Here is a 13,913-nt window from a genome sequence, read left to right on the forward strand (position 1 = left end):
ACAATAACTTATTGGTTAGTGGAAACAATTAGACATTTTTTAACAAATTTTCACTCACATACGTATCTACAACTTATTGGTTAGTGAAAACAACTAACAACTTGTCAACAATAACAAACTCTCTTTTAACTTATTTCCTATCAGAAACACTCATTAGTCTTCACAGTGTTCTAAACACATGAAATTAATCAGTGATTAGGTGGTGATTAATTGCTAGTGGAGCCTATCCGATTAGGTCGGACTTACCATTAATCGCCGATAACTAATTAATATGCATCGATTAATTGTCCGATTTAATTCGATTAATTGCTCGAAGGTGGCCGACCACCTGACTAATGCCTAACGACTTTTAAAACATTGGTCTACCTCTAACTCCGAGGCAAGCTTGAACGCATGTACCAAATGTAAAAAATACTGTAGCTATTTGGCTTGATTATTATTATTTTTTTTTCTGTCATACGGTATACAATTCTGAATTCCAAATCTACTCACCGTGGAACTCGAACTCAAGTCTCTGCTGGCGTGGCGAGATCGAGACAGCTCTATTTATTTATTGCGTCGTTAGCTATACCTCGTAGGCGCGTGGGTCCCAATCTCCAAGCCGTTTTCTCCCACAAAATTTTGGACTAAACAAACCGACCACGCGAAAATTGAAGGTGGTAATCTCTGTCGCTTCAAATTCAGTGAGTCTCTCTCTCTCTCTCTCTCTCTCTCTCTCTGAATGTATGTATGTATCTAGTCAATATGTATACGATCTGGCGTTTGTAAAAATCAGTTGATGTCCCGGCGTTGAAACCCTAGAATTCGACCGATTTAATGCCTTTCGATTTGGATTTCATCCCAAGCCTCAGAAAAGTGCTAGCTTTGAGTGATTTCATGCCTAGTATAATCTCTGTGTTTTATTTTAACGTAGAAGTCCCCCTTTTTTTTCATTCTTTTTCTGTTTATGAGAACTTTTGGCTTCGTTGTGTTCTACGAAAGTTTGACCTAATAGAAGTTAAACCTGATTTGGGAATCTTTAGGGTTTTTTGGAACTTGTGGAAAAGAAAAGAAAGGAAGAGAATATTTTAAAATAGAGGGAAACTTTTACTGCACTTAATCCTCTATTTTGACCATTTCCTCTCCTCTTTTCTCTCAAGCGAAACAAGAGAATGGAAATTTTATGAACTTTCCCTTATTTTCCTTGAGTCAAACAGAGCCTTCAACTTGTAATTATGAAGGCAACCTGACATTAGTTTTAAGCAAATACAAGAGAGAGGGGTTTAAGAAAAATAATTTTACCTCCCGTTCAAGTATGTTTTTTTTTTACCTAGATAAACCCAACAAAACCGTTTGGCTCAGGCTGTGGTTGGATTTGTAGAAAAATAGGTTTTTTTTTTCCACTCTTACCTTTTTCTAGAAAAGCCAAGCTGTTTGGGCTATATTTTAGTTTATTTTGCATTTTCGCTTTTAGAAGAAGAATTGGGATGAAAAAAGCTGTATCTTAGCTATAAGGTATTTCGGCTATTTTGGGCGATGTTTGGTGTAAAACACAGAAGGCAAACATGTGAGATGTCAGTGCTGTTTAGTCACAAAGCATTGTTGGTTTTAGTCATACCAAAAACAGTTTAATTTGAAGAATGTTTCATTTTCCGGGCGGAAAAAAATCAAATAGCTGGTTAACTTACAGGCACATGAATTAACCAAACGTGTCCAACAGGCATGAACATGTTCGGACATGCCAATATACGTGTCTGATATTTTTAGTAGGTTCCCTTGGTTGGATACGTTGGGTGAATGTGAAGGACACTTCTAATCACATTGGGAACACTTAAGGAAGTCAAAATCTAGTTATTAGAAGTCAAGGGAAGGTCAAAATTGCCATGGATGCATAGTTTTTGAGTGTTTATGGTAATGAGGGTTGTTTTTATATCTCCAAAATACTAATAGTATTTGTGTTTATGCCTTATTTGATCACTAACTTGATACAGTTATAAAATTGAGAATTCTATTGATTCATCATCGTACTCGTATCCTAACTTTTGTGTATGTGTCCATGTTCGTCTCCCGTCTCCGTATCCATTCTTCTTAGCTCCTAACAACCCTACGAGAATTGAGTGCAGTATTTCATATCTGAGTGCTTTCTTTGTATTGGGTCAAAACTTACCAATTCCCATGGACTGCCAATGTTATTTAGAGATTTGTGAAAACATGCATTCTAGAGCATGAGGGTCCAGCTCCAGCAAGTGTGGATTTAGAGGACATAACACAAGTCACTTATCCTTGTTTCATTAGTTTTTCTTCAATCAATGAGATAAAACCAAAGTAACCATTGGTCTTGGGAACCATATTTCTATATATGCACTTCACATTGTATGGATTTAAATTTTTGCTGTGACTAAATACACTCCCAAAATTGATTTTCACTATTTATTTCTAGTTGTTTATGAACTCATGGTTAGGCCATTGCCAATTGCTCAGTATTCTACTTGGGGGATAGAAGATTGTAGTGTTTCCCTTTTTGCTTAGATTATGTATTTTGTTGCTGCTGGTTTTCATGCTTTTGAAAAACTGCTTGGTTGCTTTACATAATTGGCTAGTTGGCAACTTGGCACAGGCATTATTGATTCATATTATGGTTATGTTTTTATGGACGTCAAGCTATTCCAGTTTGATGTTCAAAAAAACTATTCCAGTTTCACTTCTCTGAAACCAGGAGCCACTTTGTCTATTAATCTTGATTTATAGCTGCAAATTAACTTAATATATTCGATTTATTGTGGAGTGTACTATTTATCATTTCCTGTTTTGGAAAAGATGTAACCTTTTTAATGTTGACTTTCAGTGGATAGACAAGCCGAAGTGGAAGAAGGAGTTGAGCAAATAGAAACCTCTGTATGTGGGGAACTAAGTGTGTGTGAATACGAGAGAAATCAAGAGCCATTTGAGGGAATGCTCTTTGACACGGAAGAAGCTGCACGAGCATTCTATGATGAATATGCTACCCAAGTGGGGTTTGTTACCCGTGTACTATCTTCGCGGAGGTCAGAGCGTGATGGGTCAATTATTTCCCGTGGACTTGGATGTAGAGATGGGTCTTATAATAAAAAGAGAGACAGACGGCGAGAAGGTTGTACGGCAAAGTTTCTAGTGAAGAAAGAGAAGTCGGGAGCATGGGCTGTCAAAAATTTTGTGAGCGACCACAATCATCCCCTGGTTGTTACATTACCAAATAGACGTCCAAATCTGGTGAGTTTCCATCTCCTTTGTAACTTCATGGACATGTTCGCCCTAACTTCATATAGATATTGGGGTTGATCTTTCGCTTGTTCTATTCCATTGAAGATAAACACAAGGCATGCTAACTGTAGAGGTAGATGTAGTGTACGACCCAAGTCTTCCACCCGGGAAGAATTTGACATAATGAACAGCCAAAAGCAATAGCTACCGAAAGTAGTGCATTTGTTTGTCACTGAACAAATTATTTAAATTACAGTGGCGGCGTATTAGTTATTTGAGGAGCGAACCGTCCAGTCATCACATCTGCATTGGTGCCAAATTACAGGTGAAATGGGTACACTTTTTAGATTAGGTTGGCCTCCAAGCACAAGGCCATCTTGGTATATAGAACCTGTAGATTTACATAAAAAATGTAATGCAAATACCAAAATCACACTATGCATCTTATGCACACAAGAATCCTCATTCAGGCGTGGTCTTATATTTGCCTTCATTTCCTGAAAACATTTGAAGTTAAAAGCAAGAGACGTAGTCTTGTGAATAACATTATACGAAGTAGGAATTTGTTCTTTTTTGTTTTTGATCATTTGTTTGAAAGCTAGATGTGTATCAAGAAAAACTTGGAACAGATAATTACTCGAGAACATTTGTCATTTCTTATAAATTAGTCAGAAAGAAAAACATGATATCATGATGTTTTCAACTCCGCTAGCACTGTGATCCGTTCAAGGCAAATGGATGTGGTCATGCATGCATTATTAGTATATAGTGTTTAGAAGCAAGACATGACTGGAAGACTTGTGAAATAGTCGTATACATCACTACGTCTCGGCATGACTGGTCTGGTGATCGTGTCGATTACTCGTTAGGAGGTCAGGTCACCATTTAGATGGCAAAAAAGTCACCCAAGTTGACTGGAAGACTTGTCTCAATGAGTACCACAGGGCCAGAACAGAGCACAGCTCGTTCATTGTCAGGAGTCAGACTCCTAAGAAGGCATGTACTAGATTCTAAAGACAAGTTATAAAACATGTGAATTTCCATGGAATCTGAAAACAGAACGTTAAGAGCTTAGCATAGGAAATACTTTGTGAAACGAGTATAAGATACTCATCTTGCTCCATTAAATCCTTACATTTTCACGTGGCAGATTCGCAATACTGTTATGCTTATGGCTCCTAGTTCTTTCTCTTCAAGCTTTTATGTTTACTATTTTTAAATGGAGATCAAATGAAAGACTTATCCTTGATCACTCCTTTCATTTACAATTACAAAGGCAAGCATGAGGTGGACGTGGGTAGATGTATAAAGAAGTAATTTCATGAAGTGGAAAATTAGGAGTTGGAATATGAGTGGGCTATCCTATTGCGAGAGGAGTCCTTTTTTCGGGATCACATGGTTTGGAAAGGAAGCATGTGAGAAGGGATGCTTTTCTGATATTTCTATCACCTACCTGTTCTAATATGGGTAACTTTGCTAATGTTTTGTGATGCTAGGTATCCTTGGGTTTTATGAATTTGAGCTTACATGAGGTTCTCAAGGTGAAGATTAGTGATTTAAAAGGCGCTCGCCTTGCCCGCTTCTTGCGCGCTTAAGCGCGCAAGGCGAGGTTAGGCGCATGTGTTGCGCTTTGTAGAGTTGAGGAGAGCGCAGAACACATAGGCGCTGGGACGCGGGCTTATTGTATTATATGCATCCTAACCCTTCATCTAAGGGTTATAACATGTTCCAACCACACCCGATAAAACCCTTCTATTTATCATTAGCTCTAAATACGTGAAACGAAGAAGCAACGCAGCAGCTCTCTGAGTCTTCATCTCTGCCAGGTAATTACGTCTCTCTTCTTCCTCGTCATATTTTTCTTCGCTCTGGATTAATTACGTCTCTCTCACTCTCTCTCTCCCTTCTTCTTCATCATCATCTTCTTCCCCCCTCTCTCTGTTTTCTCTTCTTCACCTTCTTTGTTGTCTCTATACTAAAGCTGCCCCTTTTTTTTCCTGCACTGATTTTTATTTGTTTTCGGTATTTTTTCTATTTGTTCATTGTAGATGTCATCGGAAAACAATAATAAAAGGTTGGACATTGCTTGGAAGTATGCGGAGGTAATTGAACCACAAAATGTTACTAAGTTTAAGTGTAAATTTTGTCATGAAGTGAAAAATGATGGTTTTTAAGAATTAAGCAGCACCTTATTGGAGGTTATAGGAATGCGAAGGCATGTCACAAATGCCCACTTGAGGTTAAAGAGGTTAGGTAGTAGATGTTTAAAAGGCTGGAGCAAAGAGTTAGGTTAATTCTATACCAGATTTTGATGATGTGATGAACGATGACGACTATGACCTTGACAATATCATCTAGATGGTCAAGGTCATTGTCATCATCGTTTATCACATCATCAAAATCTAGTATAGAATTAACCTGATTCTTTGCTTCAGCCTTTTTAAGTAAGCCTTTTTAAGTATGTACTGCCTAACCTTCTAGTCCTATTTAACCTCAGGTGGGCATTTGCGACATGCTTTTGCATTCCTATAACCTCTGACAAGGTGCTGGTGCTACTTCATTCTTAAGACACCACTATTTTTTTTTTTTCATTTCATGACAAAATTTATACTTCAACTTGGTAACATTTTGTGGTTCAACTACCTCCGCGTATTTCCAAGCAATGTCCAACCTTTTATTTTTTTTCGATGACATCTACGATGAACAAAGAGAAATAATACCGAAAACGAATAAAAAATCAGTGCAGGAAAAAAAGGGCACCTTTAGTATAGGAAAAACAGAGGGAAGAAAAAGATGACGATGAAGAAGGGAGAGAGAGAGAGAAGTAATTAATCAAGAGAGAAGATGAAGAAGAAGAAAGAATTATGTGACTGAGATGAAGGAGATAGAGCAGTGTCGATCAATTCAAAGAGCTACTGCTGTGTTTCACGTATTTAGGGCTAACGATCAATAGAAAGGTTTTATGGGGTGCGGTTGGAACATGTTATAACCCTCAGATGAAGGGTTAGGATGCATTTTGAGGTAAAACTTCAATAAGCGGCATGCACCTCAGCGTCTAAGCTACACCTATGTGTTCTGTGCTTCTCCTCAACTCTATGAAGCGCACCTCATGTGCCCACCTTGCCTCAGTGCTTAAGCGCGCGAGGCGAGCACCTTTTAAATCACTGGTCAAGATTTATTTGCGAGTTTTGAGAAGGGTGTTAAGTCATGGATTTGTGCGGAGAGTGGTGATCGATGGAGTTTGGCTTGCTCTTATGGTGGGGCTTTGTAAACTTATTGGTTGTGGGTTTGACAATTTTCGTTGGTGTTCGGTTTGTTGGGGGGAGAGGTGATAACACTGAGTTGTGGTGTGGGGATGAGAAGTTGGAAGTGAAATATCCTAATCTTACTGGCACTGGAATCAATAAGTTTGACCATGCTTGAAGATTGATGGAGGAGACAAAGCTTTCTGATTTGTTGCCCTTTGGAGAGAATCAAGTAATTGGTAGGTGGCCCGTGGGGGAGCTGAAGGAGCTTATCATCCATTTCTATGCTTGCCCCAAACGATGATGGAGAGGAACTTGCCAACCTGCCAACCGATGGGATAAAAGAAAGATTTGGTAAAAAGTCTTTGGTAATATTCTAGGAGTGTCTTCTGAGGGGATGGAGGTGTGGGAATAAGCTCCTTTGAAGGTTGTGTCCTTTCTATGGACGGCAGCACATGGGAAACTCCTTTACTTTCAAATTTGATTAGAAAATTAAAGTAGTATTCTAGGTGTAAGCAGGATGAACAATGTGTCAGTTACTTTCTTTTCGTACATTGGTTGCACTCCTTGGTGCCTAGTTCATGGTAATTTACTTATCAATGATAAATTGATGGCTCTAGGCCCATATGTGAACTTAGGGCCAGCAATTTGAGAGAGGAATTGGCAACTGAAATGGCCAACTGGGCAAGTGGCAGCATTCAGCTTGACTTGCCCATTTTACCTTTTATGTAGGAGCTGTAGAGATGAAAACTTGTGTTTGCGAACAACGTCTCTCAGCAGCTTGTCTAGGAAACCTTGGGACATTGAGGAACAAAAAAGGCTACAATTTTGATGTAAAAAATCGAAAGGAGAGTGAAACTGGTACTCTTTTTGTAGGCTAATGCTTTATATCCTGTATTGGTTGGTTTTCTGTTTCCTTTTGTTTTCGTTTTCAGTATTATGGTCTTTTGCACTGTAAAGATTGGAAGAAAGTCCTTGTAGTCCTCATAGGATTTCATACGTAACTTTTCTTTTGTTTGCTTGTGCGATATTTTTTAGGATGAGAAAGATAGGAAAATTCAGGAACTGACAGCGGAACTGCGGGTTAAGAAGAAACTAAATGCAGCATATCGTGACCAGTTACGTTCTCTTATGAAAGACGTGGAAGACCACAGTGAAAATCTATCTACCAAAGCCCAAGTTGTTCTTAACAACCTCAGGGAACTTGAAGCTAAAAGGAAGGAGCTTCCACGCCGTGGGTAGCCTGATTTTGGAGTGAGTACCTTTGTGGTGTGTTTGCTTCAAATTGGTCAGTCATGAATTTACGTTCATCCTTAATTTTGCAGTCTTTGATATTATTGTACAGTTTTTTTAGCCGGGAACCCAATTCTGAGTAGGAATGAATTCTAGGATAAATAACACGCGGGAAGTGAGGCATATGATGAAAATGGGGGCATCGTATAAACCATTTGGTATCAGTCTTGGATTGCAATGGATTAAGCTGTTGGCCTTTTGAAATTAGGTGATGGTAGTTGGTACCTGCTCTTTCCTTCCATGCCACTACTTAGGGTATTTTGTATGGACAACCATTGTTGCAGTCTTGCAGAGTTATTAGCTGATTTAGATGCTCTATGTTTCCTCATAAATGCTCTATTATTAGTTATTTCTTTTCGCTTCTTCCCACCCTCCACCCATGGAATCAAATTCATCATGATTTCTGCATAATGATTAAGAGGTCAATCTTGTTCATCATGGATAGTAATTTTTGTTAAGCACTTGTTCTTTATGTGCCTCCTCTGTTTTAAGTTTTAGCCAAAGGAAACAGATGTTTGATACTTTTTTCGTCTTTAGTGAACTACATTTTGCTTTTGGACACAATTTTTTACTTTATAGACTCCTCTCGTCGAGACGGATGATTAATGCTTAAAATATAACGCAAATCTAAACAAAAATTCCAAAAAGATGAACAAAACACATAGAACGAAGAAAAAAAAAGTTTACAAAAACCCACCCTAAATTAATGTAGAACGAGTGAAGGATTTAGGGTTTCAACGGGGTAACACAGATATGGTTTTGGGGCCACGATTAGGCTATGTTCAAGGACAATTCTATGTCGTCTGCAGTTGCGAATAGTAACCTCATGAACTGTAAAAGTGGCTGATTGCATGCAGAAAACAAGAAAAGAAGAGAAGGATTGAACAAGATAGGTCTATGAATCATGTGTAGGAGCCTTAAGCCTCACATCTAGGGTTATATTGCATAACACAACCATAAAAGAGGCTTCAATGCTCTGATTCTGTAATACTGATCCACATCTAGGGTTATATTGTATAACACAACCATAAAAGTGGCTTCAATGCTCTGATTCTGTAATACTGATCTCTGTTATTATTGTGGCATAAGATCCTTTATATGGACTAGAGACTTCCTAAACCAACTAAAACTATGTTTTTTAAGAAAAGGAAGCTATTGAATCCTTGGACGTTTAAAACTTATGTCATGCTAAAAGAGACTCATAAACCAATTCAGTAACTCGACCCTCAATCGCGACCATGTACGGAAAAACTAAAATTACCAAAATACCCTAACTAGAAAACTTGACCAGCGACACTCTTATTCAGTACTAAACCGAGATAAGACTCCACTACGACTATTTATTTGACTAATCACGCCTTCTTTAGGCCCTATCTTGACAACGGTGAAATTCCATATATTGCCGCTTGCTTAAATATACTTTTTCTTGACATCTGACAGCCTCCATTTGCTTGGCCTGCAAAAACTAGATCTTTACTTTAAACTAGTTCCCCACATAATTAAACTACTGTATCTCTTCTTACAGAATTCTTTTCTGAAACAAAAAAAATACTTTATTTTCCTTCACTTAACTCTTTTAGGGAATAATTTTCTTGAACGTTGCACCAAATTGTTGACAGCTGAACAGAGCCTTAAAGCTGGACATTCAACCCTAACCACTGAACTAGAAGCAGCAGCTTGTTAGCAATAGTCCAATGTAGTGGTGGCAGTAATGAACACCCAAAATGTGGAATTTCCCCAAACAGAGCTGATTAAATTGCTAGGATATTGGGGTCCCTATGAAATGAATCTCCATGTGCTGAAGATCCAAGCCATCTTCATTTTGTTCAGACTTCTGATATTGCTGCGGAGCCATCTAAGAATATCATGCTACATGTGTTTCATAGCCTGCATTGGTCTGTATGACGAATTGTTTCCGGAATGTTGTTGTATAATACGCTGTTATGATATCAAGCTGTGATGTTGCTATTATGTAGAAACATGAACTTGCATATGCTTTTTTTAGTGCGCAATACTGGTATACATCAACTCATACGGTCATATTGAATGAGAGTAAATTTTCTTTTGAAATATATTTAACATACTTATTCAGTGACAAACAAAGTTGCATCTCCCAAAGAGGAAAAACAAGAATTTAGCCATTGAAAAACAACTAGCGCAGTGGAAGATCCTTCTCCGTATTTGAGAATTTATTCCTTTCCCCCTCTCTCCGAAGAACATTTTAGCCATTGAAAACTTGCCATTGTCATTTTTATTATTCTCAAAGTGGAAGATTGTTGCCTTCTTGTGTATGCATGCATGCCTAACTCTATAAACTCTCAATTTCAATGGGAAATATTTGTCACTTATGATATACTTGTCTTATGTTGTGCAGTGGTCCTGAACTTCTAAAGTAGCAATGGCATAGCCAGTGTAGTATCCATATTTATGTAAGAAGCATTACAAAAGTTGCTTCAGAGGGGAAGCAGTTTAATTGGGTGGAGTTTTGTGATGTCAGGTCCCCTTGTGAGGCCAAGGTTTGTGGTTTACAGTGGTTTTGGTACTGGGATGTTTAGGGTCTCTGAGTATTTAAATTAAGGGGAAATGATATTATGGCAACACAATGTGGTGTACAAAACATATTACTCTGGAATCTATTTAGGTCATTGTTAGTGTAGATTCCTTATTTATCAATGTAGGTCAACTGAGATTTTGAAGCACTGAGAAAAAATGAATGTTTGAGTATATTTGCCATTACTTTTCTTACACCACCACAAATCGAATATCTGAACAGACCCTAATTGTTGGTGCTTTTGACTTAAAACAAAAGTTGAATATTCCGTATGGAAGGATGATATGGATGGTGGATGCTATATACCCGGATTAGTCATTAGCCCCCACCCTCATCCTGAGTTTGCCACCCAGATGAGGAGGGTGATTACTCATCTGCCAGGATGGTATATCCACTTATAGGCAGATATGTAGTACCCAGCCCTCGGCCTTTTTTATTTATGAAGCATTGTTCTCTTTAAATCATCATTCACCTTTTATCCACCCATACCAGTTGCAAACAAACCAAGCATATACATCACTCTTCAAGAACTTGTAAAACTGATCCTGCTGACAACGGCCCGCAAGGGTACATATTTTGATGGCATCTCTATGCTTCATGTTTCTGTAGATAGGCAGCTGCTGTAGTCAACTGCCCAGGTCCGTGGTTGGAATGTGTTTTCATTGATTTCTTGGTTATCTTTAACCATAGTGTAATTTCTGCTTAGTTGCCTTCACAGACTATGTTTGGGTGTAGCTGGAAAGTAGGAAATTGGTTGAATAATAAACATGTAACCAAGTTATCATTTCGCGAGGGCATTCTGCTGTTTTTTTTGGTATGACAGAAATAACTGATGTCGAGAACGTAGTTCAGCGTACTATGTAAACACTAAAGAGCAAAACTGTGCTAGCCCCCTCTAGAACCCCACATCATACATGGTGTCTTTCAAGAACGAAGTGGCCAACTCATAGATGGAGAGACTTTTTGCACATATTAATAGAGTCTTACTTTGCATATGAACATGGTGCTTGCAGTCCTTTCAAGGAGAAATTTGGAGTTTTCAATTACGGCTCTGAAAGGGCTATTTTGGGGGAATCAAGATCCTGTCACGATGCGACACTAATGGTACTTGTTACGATCTCACTTGATCTAAGTCGTTTATTTTGTTCTGCCTTGCGTTATTATTTTGAAAAAATATGGTGATTAGACATCAAAAGGGCTTGATTGAATCATACTGGCCACAAGAGAAATGAACGGTTGTAACACTTATCCTTTGTTCGAGTGGATATTAACGTTCAATTAGTTCAGTTTTTGGCATAGATGACGAAGACATTGAGACCTACAAATGAACGACTTAGATCTTCAAGTGAAATGGTAACATGTTCTATTTTACGCCACATTGAGACCTACAAAATGAATGACTTAGATCTTCAAGTGAAATGGTAACATGTTCTATTTTACGCCACGTGAGAAGATCATGACGTCATCCATGCTCATTTTTGAGAGTTCCATCCTTCACGGGGTTGCTCACAATTCAGTTTCTATGCATGTGCACTACAATCTGTGGTAATAAACAACGATCCCAACTCTCGATGATTCCATTTCTTCCCTGTGGAATGAGCGTAGAGCAAAGAATTTTAGACATGATCTGTTAACATGACTTGAACCGAACACGAAGTTAGAGGATTTGGGTCGATTATTTTTCAATGCGAACAAAAATATAACATGATCCGGTAACACGAAAGTTGAATGGGACGAATACAGATTGGACTTGCGTAACTCGAGAAGCACCAAGATAACTATTTATGCTACGTTTGGATTGGTGTTTGATTTTTTTTAAAAAAATAGTAGGGGTAATAAGTAGAGAGAGATAGGAAGAGAAATATTGGAAGTAGGAGGAATTTTTTGAAAAATTCTTTTTGAATTGTATAGAGAACAAGACATTAATTTTTTGAATTGACCCGTTAATCTGGAATGACACGACTCAACACAATGCGGCAATGCAAACCCTTGGTCCGTATGCTAGTTCTTCCTTAAAGGCCAATTGGAGTTGTTTTTCCATTCTTTGTGCTGATTGGAATTCTTTCTTTCTTTCTTTTTTTTTTTTTCCTTACGAACGATTGGAATTCTTTTAGGGGAAATTACAGTAAGCCCCCTCCAACTATACCTCGGTAACGAGTTGCACCCTTCATCGTTTAACTCGGACACTTAACCCCCTTCATCTTTTATCTCACACAAAATAGAAGACGCCGTTAACGGAAGTGCTGAAATTACCAATTTACCCTTTTTAGTCAGAATAAGATGATGCCCTTTGGCTTACTAATAGGTATTTTTGTGAATAACTGACCGAAGAATTTGGCTTTGGGCCTACTTGGGTTCGATCTGAAATGGCCCAACGGTCAGGACACATTGCCTTTGGCTATGTGGTGCATGTTTTTTAGCCTTCTGAGGCCGTTTAGGCCTCCGAACGGGCTTTCGAACCGTTTTGGGCTATTTTTGTTTCGCTTATAACTTTTCGTAGGAAACTCTGTTTCAGCCCGTTCTTTTTTCAGAACTCTTGTTTTTTCCTCTATTTTATGGGTCTATAATAATTTTAGTATGGTTACTTTACGCTTTCTAGGGTTAGAGTTGCATCCTATATATTCGGTGATTGTCCTTGTTGCTCTATTTTCAATTTCTTATACGCTTCCTTGCATCATGAACTGTATGTTTCAAGGTGTTATCTAGATTTGTGAGAAGATAGAGTACAAACTTGTGGATGTAGCTGTTGTTGCTACTTCGAGAAAGCTCTAGTTAATTCTGTTGCTACTTCGGCTACTGTTGTTTATGATCAGCAGATTGGATACTGCTAGCTGCTGTCTGTTCAGTGCAGCTAACTGCTGGTTCCTCTGCAAATGGTGTAATGGTTGGAATATAGGTCAACCGGCCACCGGGCCTTCATCCGGGGGCTGCCAAAAAGCAAAAAAAAACAGAGCACTCTGTTTTTTCTTTCTCTCTCTATGTTCTATTATGGGTCCAAGCCATTTCATACTTGTTTTTATAAATCTTTATATGGAGATTTCATTCTCACATCTATATTTGTTATTTGCCACACTCAATTTCAAATTTACAGGCATGATTTGAAAAATCTATTTCCAAAGGAATTGTTTGATCAGCTCTATGTTTTCATGAGGAATGCACTACCATTTTCAGTACTCTATTTCTGGGTTGGAATGCACTACATTAATCAATGGTGCTCTGATGCCACAATTGCACAGCACATGGATCCCCATTGGAAGACCCAGTTCTACCTTCTATCAGAGAGATAGAGTACCGTTACCGAGGTACTGCTCATGTACTGCTCACATGACTTCCGTTTAAATTCATAACGGCTAACTAACGGGAGGTGCTTAAGTGTTACGCCATAAAAGATGAAGGGGGTTAAGTGTCCGAGTTAAACGATGAAGGGTGCAACTCGTTACCGAGGTATAGTTGGAGGGGGCTTACTGTAATTTCCCCATTCTTTTAATTTACTACTTATGTTGCAACTTACGTCATAGTTGTTGGTGCTTTTAATATTTTAAATTAAAACTGTCAAAAAAGTGATTGACTTTCAAACACGTCTAGACTTATTTATACATGTTTTA

The 13,913-nt window shown here is 38.3% G+C and overlaps 1 protein-coding gene across 3 annotated transcripts; it reads left to right on the forward strand.

Moving 5' to 3' along the window:
- Window positions 1-529: 529 nt before the first annotated feature.
- On the forward strand, window positions 530-11,357 carry LOC131299948 (protein FAR-RED IMPAIRED RESPONSE 1-like). 3 transcript variants are annotated; one of them, XR_009190825.1, is made up of 4 exons: window positions 530-683; window positions 2,825-3,228; window positions 7,503-9,934; window positions 10,024-11,357. XR_009190825.1 is itself a non-coding variant. In XM_058325535.1 (4 exons), coding segments are annotated over exons 1-3 (609 nt in total). In that variant the 5' UTR covers window positions 530-682; the 3' UTR covers window positions 7,707-7,752; window positions 10,132-11,357. The 3 variants fall into 3 exon arrangements, 2 of the variants coding, with proteins under 2 accessions (XP_058181518.1, XP_058181517.1); XM_058325535.1 differs by having other exon boundaries at window positions 7,503-7,752; window positions 10,132-11,357; XM_058325534.1 differs by having other exon boundaries at window positions 7,503-7,718; window positions 10,132-11,357.
- Window positions 11,358-13,913: the final 2,556 nt, after the last annotated feature.

The sequence above is a fragment of the Rhododendron vialii genome, chromosome 9a (assembly GCF_030253575.1).
Source record: "Rhododendron vialii isolate Sample 1 chromosome 9a, ASM3025357v1".
In the NCBI taxonomy this organism is placed as follows: Eukaryota; Viridiplantae; Streptophyta; class Magnoliopsida; order Ericales; family Ericaceae; genus Rhododendron; species Rhododendron vialii.

Bases quoted from the DNA above. Each gene is read 5' to 3' on its own strand.
- LOC131299948 (XM_058325535.1), top strand. The intron at 3,229-7,502 runs GTGAGTTTCCAT...GATATTTTTTAG, and splicing joins CAAATAGACGTCCAAATCTG to GATGAGAAAGATAGGAAAAT.